The 13,326-nt window shown below is 40.9% G+C and overlaps 1 protein-coding gene across 1 annotated transcript in view; it reads right to left on the bottom strand.

The window, feature by feature from the left end:
• frem3 (Fras1 related extracellular matrix 3) overlaps nucleotides 1-13,326 on the bottom strand; it is a 30,328-nt gene that overhangs the window by 10,723 nt on the left and 6,279 nt on the right. Inside the window, exons 3-6 of the mRNA XM_073473026.1 lie at nucleotides 2,240-2,386; nucleotides 1,039-1,269; nucleotides 792-917; nucleotides 237-488 (exon numbers count right to left, since the gene is read on the bottom strand). Coding sequence (XP_073329127.1) covers nucleotides 237-488; nucleotides 792-917; nucleotides 1,039-1,269; nucleotides 2,240-2,386 — 756 coding nt within the window. The remainder of the gene's footprint in view (nucleotides 1-236; nucleotides 489-791; nucleotides 918-1,038; nucleotides 1,270-2,239; nucleotides 2,387-13,326) is intronic.

Raw genomic sequence — 13,326 nt, 5'->3', positions numbered from 1 at the left:
AATATTAAACGAACAAGGGATGAAACTACAAAAGCAAACAGAACAGGAGACAATAACAAAGGCTGAAAAAAAAAATGCAGATAGGCTTAAAAAATATCTTGGGCTCTACCGTTTTTCACGATATTGCCCTCTGTATGCTTTAAAACTATACATGTACATTTACTAAATCACGTGTATGTTTGTTGGTAAGGAAGTTTTTAAGGCTGAGAAAACGAGGTAAAACCCACTACACTCACCATCATCGCTGTCTGCCAGGATGGTGACCTTGGCGGTCGGGAAGTTGGCGCCCACCTGCCCGCCCATGGGCATGCTGAGGCTGACGTTGAAGCTCTCTTCCTCCTCGTACAGGGAGTCATCGATGATGATGATGCGACAGAGTTTTTCGCGCTCGTCCTTGTCAAAACGCAGCACGCTGGTGTGGTCCTCAGGTCGGGTGATGTAATCAGAGTAGGACAGCACGGTGCTGGGTATGGTGCCAGTGGCCGTGGCTGAGAAATTATGGGAGGAGAGAAAGGACAAGAGATTAAACTTGAAACTTCAGATAGTCCTGTGGGAGTGTTAGTAGCATGAGATCTTAAAGGGAAATGGTAATAAAATGCATATGTATAGATAATGTTATGTAATATAATAGATAAAAATAGCAAATAAAAATAATAATTAAGGAAAAAGTAGGTAAGTGTGCTCCCACATTTATTGTGTCACCTACATTTATCTAAATTAAAAGTGTCTTTACATGTAATCTTGGGATCCTTTCTTTTCTAAGACAGTAATTACAAACACTTTCATCTCACCTTGCTGAGTGAAACAGACAACCATGAGTTCCTGGCTGGCATCTCCTGAGCGCCGCACCGGCACTACCAGCTCTCCGACATCCTCCTCAATCTTGAACTCTGCTTGAGGAATGAAGACCGTCGATTCTGTTGTGGAAAGAGAACCGCAGCTGATGAGTGATCAGTAACAAAAAAAATCTCAAAGCTATTCATGTCTTTAATTCAGTAAGTCGTTTATGGTGGTAAGACTTGATTGTTGGATTCCTACCATCGCCAGGATCCACAATCTCAACTGTTGCAGTGTCGGGAAACTCCAGCACAGCCATGACTGGATCTGACAGCTGAATCTCAAAGGTCTCCGAGGTTTCAAACTCCTGGTCTGTGAAGATCTTCACCTTCCATGTTGCTGTAGTCTGGCCGGGGTTGAACTGGACCTGCTTCTGGGCTTTGCCACGGAAGTCTTTGTCCTTCACCGCTGTCCCATCCACAGTGCCAATACCTGAAGGAGAGGGATGTGACAAGAGTCGTTTGAGTTGTTGTTTCTGTATTTGCTCCTGCAGTGTTTCAATATTCAAATCCCTCAGACTTTCTCGCTAAAGAGCAGAGCACTGTTTGAGACCATCTCCAGACAACGTTTGTAGCCGTGTTCTGGCTGGAGTCTTTAAACCCAAATCAGGGTCTTAAACTTAAGCAGACCTTAACGTCAGTGTTGTCAAACCATAAAAGAGATTCCGTACAATGCCAACATTAATTCTGGCGATTGGGATGAATATTTATTTATAGGCGTTGTCAATGGTTTCCTTTCTTGCATCTTCAAAGACAGGAGTGTTCGTGATGACATGTGTTGTGATAAATCTGTTGCATGCAAATGTCTGACGCAGCCACAAGGACCAGCATGTTGACATTTACTCGTGACCTTTCCTAGGAAAGGTTATATGTGCTCTCAATCACACCTCTTTCAGACAACGGAGGAAATGGAGCAGCAGTCAAACAAGAACACAAAAGATTTGCACCTTTAGGGACCAAACGTTGTTATTAGTGTGGTGTTGGTTTAAAGTTTCCTTCAGTTTTGCTGTGGGGATTAAACGAAGACATCCTGCAAGGACCTTAACATGAATCTGTGTAGATTTTAAATGGGAGGGTTATGAGATGATGTTTTATAGCAGGGCTGCCCTTTAAAACTGCACATAAATAATATCATACAGGCTTAGGAAACAGCTAAAGGGGCAATAACTCTTTGTCAACTTGTCAGTTTAATAAGGGCATGTTGTTTAGTGTCATCATCCTTCATATCAATTAATTCCTGACAGGAACAAGAGCACTACAAAGTCTGATGCTGACTCTAAAAGGAAACAAAAGTAAAAGAAATAAGAATTAAAAATATAATCCATAAAGTGCATCCATAAAGTTTAAAATCAAATGAAAAGGACATCCATTCAAATGTTAAACAAATGGCTGTCGACACTTACTGACGAAGGAGGTTTCCCCCAGGTAGCCTCTGCGTTTGAGCGTCACCTCCAGGAATTTGGCGTCCTCATCCACTAAATAGTACTCCCTCTCCAGAGAGATCCAGGACCAGTTGAGCCGGAATGGCTGAGGCTTAAGTTTGTTTCCACCTAAAAGATCCCCAAAAACAAAAAAAGCTTATTGCAGCAGGTCTGTATTTGAAAGACTTCCTCCGCTGAACAGTACAATGAAGAAACAATCTATTTAGTTCATGTTAGGAGCCACTGAGGCATATAAACGACAATCTAGGATAAAAGGAATCAAGGGGCATTTTAATTTTGGAAGGGAAATGTGATAACTTAATACCAGTGCTTCCCTAAACCTCACTTCACTGGGCCTCAACAAGAGTTGCTTCTTATTTCCTCTGATTCTCATCCACTTCTACTTAAAGCTCTTTCATTCTCTAAACCCTCAGTGGGGTAAAATCATAGATATACATGGTCTGCTTATGGAAAAATTCTGTCATAGTATATTTTTTTTAATGAGCTGACCTCTTTTTAATCTGCCTCACCCCGTCACGTTCAAGCACTGCTGCTCTCCCTCTTGCACAAGGTGACGTTTTTAGTGTTTTCAGGACAGTAAGGCTTCTTTTGGCTCTATTAGTGACTTAAAAGGGTGACCAGACAGAGGACAGATACTCTCCTACCCAGTGGAGGAATGTAACAAAGTACATTTACTCAAGTACTACACAATTTGAGGTACTTGTTCATGCCACTTTCTATCTAATCCACCACATCGCAGGGGGAAATATTAAACCCTTCACTCCATTACATTTATCTGACAGCTTTAGTCACTAGCCACTCTTAAAATCAAGAAAAGAAAACACATGAAAAGTTTATAAAATATGACGTTTTGTTATAAATAAAACCCAGCAGTCTATACAAGTACAGTTAAAATGATTTGTCGATTAATCACTTAACTATTTTTCATGTATAGACATTTCATGGTTCCAGCTGCAAAAATGTGAAGATATGCTGATTTTCCTTTGACCCATTTTAATAACTTATATACTTTATTTTATATTTACATACTTTTACTTTTACTTTTACTTAAAGCAACAAATTGTTGCCCCTCAGAGTCACCTGCCACTGATCCACAACTTTAGACCCAATCCTGTCCTTAATCCATACTATCTCATGACTCATGTAATCCCTCAAACTGTCAGCTCAGTTTTGGTCACTGACTTGATACTGACTGCTTCAGAGATATTTAAGATTATAGGTTCTGCCGCATAATCTGGATGTTTTTTTAACAACAGCGGCAAAAGTGTCTCATCCTTCAGTGAGACGAGCCTGGTGACCTGTGACTTTGGATGAGAAATGGGTCAAGATCAGTGGGTTTCTTGGATCAGGGAAGTTTGAGAGGGCTTTCTCTCTTTAGTCGTGCACTGCTGGTCACACCGACAGCGGCCCTGTTGACCTAACTAAGAGGAGCGAGGGAACTTCAGTGGGTCAGAGGAAAGATTCAGCGGTTTGGGTAGGACGGCGGTCTATTCTTTCACAATAGCAAGCAGAATATCATACCTGTCAAAGTAGTTTTAAAAAAAATGTAAAGACAACAATGGCAAGGAGCATCTGCCTCTCCACACAATGAACCAGCACTGAGCTCAGTTGTGCCTCAGTGAGGACGAATGAGGCTGCAGTCTTTATGCTGCATGACTGAGGAGAATGAAAACACTGGGGGGTTGAGTGTGGGTATTCAGGACGGGAAGGGGGCCACTTCCTCAAACCCACATGTCAACACTGGAACCAAACCAGGCCGAGTCACAACAGGGGCAAACCAAAGCCACCAAGACGCAGAGGTACGTTCAGATGGAACTGATAGCAACAAGTGGATTTTCTGGGAAAATGACAGCAGTTAATTAGCTGGAAAATGTGAAGACGGGACAGTAAACATAGAAGTCCTTTCCAATTTCTCCATACAAAATAGACTTAAGATGACAGCAGGGTCAAATAATTGCAGGTTGGACACATGAAGCCCGGTTACAGACGGGCAACATGGAGCAGAAGAACCCGCCTAGTGGGCACCGCTACTGTACCCTCGACCATGCTCAAGTTTCCAACAGTCACAGCTAAAAATACAGGAAACATGTATCATGTCTGTTTTTGCTCGCCCCAGATTCTTCAGTTGTTTCTACAGTTCATGCATGGACTGACAAATTCAGAAATCATGTAGTGTGAATTAGTTGTATTCAGTGCAGAAACAAGCATATCTTCCCGTAAATGTATATAAACGTCTGACCACTATGACTTCTGCTCAGTCTGCACTGCTTCACATGTCATGAATGGGTGAGCTGTTAACGACAGCTCCTAGTTGAGGCCTGATGTCTGTCTTTGACAAACTTCAATTATCAGATTGTTGCAGTGCTGGAAAGAGAAAGTGTGTCCTGGCAGCCGGCCCCGTTTGGAGCTGATACGAAGAGAAGCTTAGTCAGCGGCTATCATCACGGATTATCAAATGAACACGGCAGAGACAAAAAGCCGCCTCTGTTTTGGCATCGAGCAATCGGTCAGCTTTAGGTTTCTGCATCGCTACAAGGAGTAAAACAATGGAGGTTTTATAAATGAGACAAGAATACAGCCTTTCCAAATTTCACATACTGTTTGACTATTTTGTGCTAAGTTACAGACACCTATAGAGCACTCCTGTAACTACACTAACTAATTACAATGACTCAAATTACTATAATTTAGTCATTTTTGAGTATTTTTTCAAGTCACTGTGATATTATTTCAAACTCGATTATATACTATATTAATGTTGTCTTTTCAAAATGATATACAATAATATTTTTAATTTATTGCTGCTCGTTGTTTTCCTTGTATTGACCAATGTATATTTACCTGTTGCCTCTGACATATAGCTATCTTGCCAAATCTGCAAATTAGTATCCCTTCTTGGGACGATAAAGTTAGTTAAAATATTGTCATGGATATATATATGTATATATATATATATATATATATATACACTAATCAGATTTACTTAGAAAGTTAATTGACTCGTAGTATGGTCAAAACAGAATACCTTAGCAATGACTCATTGGAAAAAAGTGCTACCTGATACCTGCATGTTAACCAGAGGCACAGGTGTAACATGACATGACATGTGAAATGACATAATGGGAATGCAGGACTGGTCATCGTATCACAACTTTCCCCTGAAGTTTAACTGTATGTACTCATGTATTGTACTGCTGTGTTCCTGGTTTCAAGTGGAATCTGATGAACATTTCACCGCCAATAGATAGTGAAAACCTGGAGGGATATCGGGCTATATTTCAAAATAAAACAACATATAGAAACATATAAAAAACCATTAGTTCACTTAGACAACAACTAACGTTAGCATTACGTTAGCACCACTTCCTAGTTAACATTAATGTTTGATTGTGTCACATAAAAAGTGTAAATTTATTCTAAAATATCAACACACATCTTTGACTTGGATGTAACTGAACAGTGAAGGAAGTGGTTGAATGCTAACGTTAGCTAGTGGGTTATCAAATATGCTGTTTTATCTTGAAATATGGCCCAATGGCCCTCCGTATATTCATTATCAATTAGTGATCAATCAGGAAGTGGTGATTGACAACAATTTGTCAGATTCCCAACAGTTATATGGCTTGCAACCTAGAAAACAGCAACATACAACTACCCAAGCATTTAAGCTTGCCACCCACAAGTGTGACATCACAGGAAAATGGCTGCTGTGTGAATAATCTCTATAGATATTCACTATGGAATTGTATAATAAAGTGCATAAAGTAGTCGCTGAAATCCATTTTCCATCCAAATTTGAGGCTATAGTGCAATTTTTCTTGTGACATCAAAGATTTTCATTTTGTCATGTACAGCCACATCATGAAAGTTTCCACAGCAACAGCAAGTTTTGTGTTTCCACATCCAACAGAAAGAAATCTGTGGGGCTTTTCCTTAACACACTAAATATAGTTAACCTTCAGAATTTAATGAATGCCCACACCACACTGAAGCCAACAGAACTGTGGAGACCGGTGAATAAGTAACATCTGCCATTTTCCGGACCACTCAATGGGTTTATTTACGCTGTGTGGTCAACAGGTGCTGTTTCTTTGCTGTACAAGCACTACAGGTGGTTACTTTTGTCCAGAATAACTAATGTCAGGACTGTTAAAAAAAGTCCCTTGATGTCTCACTTCTTCGCCCTTCCTCATCCTTTCGTAGACATTTTTAAGTATCTTATTCTCTGTTAACGCATGACAAAGTAACATAAAGTCAGATGGAGGAATAACAAGCTCAAGAGAATCGAATCAAAGCTCCCTCCCTATCTCTCTCGGCCTTTGTCTGTCTCTGTCTCTGTGTCCCACGAAGCCTTCCTTCCCGCCAGACTCCCAGATTATGTGGAGCAGAGTGACAGCTGTACTCCACGAACCTCCTCCCCCCTTCTCTCCATGTTCCCCTTCCTCCCTGTGTCGGCTTTGTTCGCTGAGGGGACGGACAACTGAGAGGGACAGCAGGCCACAGTATGGGTGGGCCAGATCTACCACCATGGCATGCCTCTCCGCCTGCCTCCACATTGTTCACACCAGTGTAAGAGAGAGGAATCTCCCTTTTCTCTGACTTCCATTGTAGATGTTGTCAGACACCGACGCTGGGGCTGGCAGTCTGAGTTTCAACAAACCAACAAATAATGAAGATGCCAGACTTCCCAGGGTATCACAGAGTACCCCAGAGAGAAAATGGTGCAACTTTGCTCAAAGTGAAAAAAGTATAAGACCTACGAGAAAATAGAAGTCAAAATAGCCGCTCTGACATGATTTTAAACATGATTAATGGTCTAATTTTTATGACACGCGTACAATATTAGACTGGCCATCAAATCCAATACATACAGTTGCTGCCTGGCTCAGCTCACATTTCCATTAGCTTTTCAAACTGACAATCATCATAATTTCTGCTGGGTTGAAAACTTTTATAGGCCACACATGTTTTCTAAATGTCCCTGTTAGCAGCCATTTCATAAATTAACTTCAGCGTGATTGATGCTTTTCACTGACAAGGGCAGGCAGGGAATATCAAAGAAGTGTGATAATGTTTTCCTGATTTAGGGCCTGAGTGAGACCCACTGGATGCCTTCGAGATCTTCATTAAAAGCTGCTTGGCTTATTTTAGTGCAGTAAGTCACATAGCGGTATGCAACAAAGCGTCAGGTATTTTGGTGCAGAATTTGATTAAAAACTCTGCCTGCAAAAACACCATACATAGATGCAGTGGGATAGTGGGTCAGGTCGGAGATATGATCGGAGAAGAAGGTCAATGTGAGGCTTTGACGCTCACCAGCATGATGCAAGGAAGAGCAACCTTCTAAGAATATCCTCATCAAGTGACACGCATCACCATTATTGTATTTCCTCATTAATCATCCTGATATAAATACTGGGGAGGTTCCAGTCAGCTATGCAAGGTATTTAAATACCAGTTTTTAAGTATGGTCTATTAAACAGTGTTGTAAAAGTATCCATAAGTCATACTTGAGTAAAAGTATAGACATTGTGTTAAAATATTTCTTTGGTTAAAGTAAAAGTCCTTCTCCCAACTAGCACTTGAGTAAAAGTCTTTAAGTACTTAATATTAAATGTACTTTAACTCAAAAGTACAAGTAAAATTAAATTATACATATATTTATGAAAACTGTGGGCACTTCTTGGCCTGGTCGATTATTATAACTGATATCCAGCATTTTTTTTCTTTGCAAATCAAAATAACTTAATTTGAAAAATACGGTTCTTAAAGCACTAGTAACTAAAGTCATCAAATAAATGAAGTGGAGTAAGAAGTACAATATTTGCCTCCAAATTTTATTGGAGTGCAAGTATAAAGAAAAAAATTAACATCAGTTTAACATCTTAGGTATGGAAGGAGATTTTTCAAATAGTGGAAGCTATAACTTCCTCTCTGCGCTGCGAAGTATTCGTGTCAGGAATGCTGCATGATTATATATATTAATAACTCTTATCATTCCTTCCGGACAGCGGCAGCATGTGCTGTAAATCGACACATCACAGTGGCTCGATTGCTGCAGGATGTTGTAAATCATAATTTGACAGCCACATCCTCTTTGACCCTCGCTTGTACCATTTGGCATAGTGACACAGATGCTTGCAACACTTTGGATTAATCTCAAAACACAACAAATGTGGCATGTGGAATCTATCTCTTTCATCAAAGTACTATGTGTAGAATGAAAAATAAGGATGCATGAAAAGCAGACATAACCAAAAAAAGCTACAGATTAGAAGTTATCCAATAATGTATCACAGCATCACACTCAGATGTTTAGCCTCCTCCAAAGCTATGGTGCTGGACGTGGACTGTTGGTATAAAGCCTGTCATTAGGCGCCGAACAAACGAATAACCAGGAGTTGAACACCACTGCTTTGAGCTGTTCATGTTCTGCTGTCAGGTTAACTAGCAGTGCTACATCACACATTTCGTTACTCTGATTGATTGCAGATCTATCCAAGAGGCATTTTGTACTATTGCTTTTGATAACGCCCCTTGGAAATCAGAAAAGAACAGCCAAGCTCCAGAGAGGTTTGCATTTGCGTATTGGTCTGCCGTTGTCAGGCTAATAAACCAAAGTATTCAAGATTAAAAGTTGAGGTAAGTTGGTAAGTATGGCGATGCGAAGGAAAATTAATGGATGACCAAAGATATTACAATTCATCCTGAGGGGGACAGGAATATCTAAAGCAGATTCCATGACAATCATTACAGTAGTCTTCAAGGCATTTTACTCAAATCCACAAAAGGAAAAGTAATGCTATCACCCTCTGATCACCATGGATGTCCGCAATAAATCTAATAGAAAATCATTTCAAAAGTTGGAGGGATGTTTCAATCAATTTGACATAAAATCTGACAAAAAAAACATTGCCATCCCTGAGGCCACGCTACTAGCTTGACTAAAAAGAAAAGGACAAGGAAAGCAAGTAACTCAATGACAGCTCGGCTAGGGGCCGCAACAGCTTTGCCATATGAGAACAGATAAGAATAACTGCTGTAGCCATACATCATAACTCCCCACCCCAGCAGCCGTCTGACCACAATAAATCAAAGCCAAAGAAAAAGGACAAAAAGAGAAAGAAAGACGGAGAACTGGGTGAAAACAAGGTTCACTGAAAGCGATATGGGGGAAAAACCCTGCAAGGAAAGAAAAGGAGAAGAAATGGAGAAGAGGTAAAAACATGAACACACCATGAAGGAGTCTTGGAGGAGGAAGGAGGGAGGGTGAGAACAGGGTGGGGTGTGGCGGAGGGGGACTGAGAGGCCTCAGCTCCGTCACAGGGGGCCCTGACTGTGGCACCATTAGCCAGTAAATCTCCTGGTGACTGTTGACACGGGTGACATGTAAGATCCAAAAACACAGTTAGGAAGTCAGGGTGTAACATGGCCATGTCAGTCAGCACGCAGCCCTACTGTACACCAGAGTCGACCCACTGTGCTGAGGAAAATCCACAGAAGTCGAGCTATTGTACAGACAAATATATACAAACTTTCTATCTCTTTTGCCTTCATTTTCCCGTTCTTGATATCATTGCACCCTCTGGGGAAGTGCCCCGGGCTCCTTCGCAATGGAAGCCTGCAGGTTATCGGGCTATCTGCGATTGGGTTGGATTTCTTGCGGGAGCTCAGAGTGGGGTGACGGGGGGCTTTGAAAGGGGATCCCCCCCCGGAGCCTTCCCTCTCACGTACACACCTGTCTGCTCGGGATACCACTTCACTTCCAGGCCCTGGTCTGTCTGTGGCCCTGGAGTCTGGAGTCTCCAAGGAAGTGCATTCCTCTCCCGGCTCTGAATGATCACATAACACTCAACCGACTGGGGTCTATGATCCCTCTCCAGTGCTGGAAGACTATATTGTTGCTATTGCAAAAAGCACAGAAGCCGAGTCAACTTCAGTGAATGCAGAGGCTCTGTTCTCCTTTTCTTCTCAACCTATAATCAGTAGAGTTTGATTGGTACTGCTGTGAAATCTGAGGCTATCTTGCACCTAAGATTGGCAAGGTGAGGCAGGGTTTATGAAGACCAATAGACTCCAAAGTCTAAAGATCTGACATGAAGACTGAGAAATGAACAGGAACTTACAGACGCCTCAACATGTCTGACAGTATGTAAAGGTGTCTTCTCTTAGCCTGTGGCTCACTGGGCCCAGGTCTGATGGACAAGGATATATGCCAGCTGTGTATCCACTTGTAAAAACAAGTATTTATTGCCTCAGTATCCCACACTTTGAATGGCTTTAGGGAGTATCTGACCCGGTCACTTGCATGCAGGTTATTGCTTTTCTTTCACAAGAAATTCCCGGCAGTGAGATGGAATCACCCAAGCTGAACTAAAGTTTGTGTTTGAGGTCACTGTCACACCACGACAAGACAGTTACGTTTGTTTTTCTAACTGTTTTGTGAGAATCCAACAGTTATTCTAAATGAACACATGAATAATGATTAATTTGAATAATTTCATGTTGTGACAATGCTGTGCTTATGGTCTGGTAGGTTTAGGCACAAAAACCACTTGGGTAGGGTTCAGAAAAGATAATGTTTAAGCATAAAGATCCTGGTTTTGTTGCCACAAACGTGGCTGAAAACAAAATAATATATGTGGTTTTCAGAGCCTCACAATGCCAACATTTTATTCTGGCAACTGTGCTGTTTAATGTGTGTATGTATGTTCTGTGGATTTTAATATAACCCTAAATGTAAAAATTTTTTCTACGTATATAGACTCACATATTCCAGTGCATACTCTCAGTATATGACTTAATTTAGTCATACATGACCCACAAATCTACGAGTAAATTTGAATTCTGCATTGCAGCTTCCTCAGCTATATTCACTGTTTTTTCTGCTTCTGTCATGTAAATGATTTACGCAACTTCAACACATTTCTGCAAAGAGGTCATCAGCCACAACGCCTGCGTGATGTGTCCTGACTTGATAGAGCTACACCAACTTTCTCCTCTGAGTCTGGAATTTAACTGCTGACCAGTGGGTCCACACTGAGACCCTCGGCGTGAAACTGAATGTGTCTACTCCTGACCTCTAAGACACACTTCAGCTGTGACTGACCACACACATGCTAGTGCTGCTTCAGACATACTTAAAAGCCTCTGATTAAGATTTAAATGTATCTGCAGATGCATATTCACAGTTCCAAAAGTATACATGTTACATGCAGCATTTATGTTTTTAAAGTATACCAAACTGCTATAATACTCTTGAGATTTTAATGATTTGGGCTGTGTGTATTCTTGCCTTGTGAAGAAGCATCAGTGCAGTGCATGTAGTGGCAGGTACCTTTTACAGGCTGCTGAGACCCTTAAGCAGCTAAAACGAGGTCACACTCAAGCTTATGTTAAACATAAGAACTCACTTAGATAAATAGTTTGAAAACAGAACAATTAAGCCTCACGGCAAGAAAAAAAGCATTACCGAGAGAGATTCACAGTCCTTTAGATCAGAGAGAGTCACTCTTTGGATCCAGTACTAGTTTACTTTTCTGTCGGTCTCTCATTGTAAACTACAACAGAGATATCTCCAAAGACTTAGCCAGTATTTTGATTCATTCCAAACTTCAAAATTACAAATTGCAATCATTTCAATGGCAAACATTTATATTTAACTTAGAAAAATAAAACATTTATTTAATTCACATTAAGTGTGCTGACAGAGGCCCGTTTCAGGGGATTATCTTAAGTGCAAATCTCTAAAGACCCAGAGTTTTGCTTCCCACACAAACAGCTCACCTACTTAGATTTATAAGCAGATAGGCTGACCATCCGCATGCTCTCCACTTGCATGTCCCTGCACGTCCAGGATAATACCGCCTGCCCCCAGGAGTCACCTCCTCAACACTTCACATTAGTGATTCCCCGCTTGGCTTAAGTGGCTTTTATCTGTTATTTGATCTTTTTTCCGGATCTGCCTGTGTATTTGTTTGTCTGTGTGTGTGTGTGTGTGTGTGTGCCTATGTGAGTGAGTGCGCAGGTGGGCATATGCAAACAAGTTGATCTATTATGTGGAATAATATATGTGTATGCTATTAATTACTTGTGTGTTATGGTGTGAGCTGAAAGCGGCACCGTCTGTGGCCTTTACATGTGAACCGTGTTCGTCCAGAAACAGGGTTTTGTTTTATGTCCCAGCCTGCACCACTGCACCTGGTTCAGCTGACTTGGCTGGAAGCTTAAACAATATATGAAAAGCGACCGTTGAGCTAATTGAAGCCCTTGCGCTCTCTTCCTGTGGTTACACCTCCATTTAAAGACAGAAATGCTAACCAGCGTTGCTTCATGCAGATTAATAGGTCATAAATGTAAGGTAAAGAAATAATAATACTACTGAACAGTATAGATTAAACAAGTCAATGTCAGAGCTACTGATGCTCATTCAAGTAAATTATCACCTACTTCACTAACAGTCTGGGGAAAAAGTTAATTACTGGGAGCCAGTTGACACTAATAAGAGACTTCACTTTGCTGACAAAAAGACAGTAATTTGACAAAAAGACACATCCTCCCAGTCCTGCCTTCTCAATGGCCCTGATGGCGATGTGTGGTATTATCACCAACATGGCCCTCAATCCACCGTAATTATAGCCTAAACTTTCCCTGCTGCATTGATCGCATTTCCAAATCTTGTTTTGTGTTTTATAGCTGATACTAAAATAGCAAATGCCACCTGTTGCATTTATTGCTTTGCATTTTCTATATTTACTACGTCGTTCAAGGTAATCTACCTAAGTGTTAGAGGTTGCGGAGCCCATACAGTATATCGTCATGTCTGTACCATGCATGTGTGGTTCGTTTAAGAGAATTCTTTAGGATGAACAGGAGAAGAACATGTTCACAGATACATGTAGATATTAATAATATTCTACAAGCAAGACTCATATGACAGGGGACTAGAAGGAAATATAATATTCAGGAAATAGACAGAGTTGCAAACACATTCTTGACACTATTCGCTCACTTGCAGGCATTTATCGGCCATTTTCATTGCCGAACAA

Source organism: Pagrus major, chromosome 1 (genome assembly GCF_040436345.1).
Source record: "Pagrus major chromosome 1, Pma_NU_1.0".
In the NCBI taxonomy this organism is placed as follows: Eukaryota; Metazoa; Chordata; class Actinopteri; order Spariformes; family Sparidae; genus Pagrus; species Pagrus major.
The sequence above is the reverse complement of the archived record's forward strand: the minus strand, read 5'-3'. Positions and strand labels throughout refer to the sequence as shown.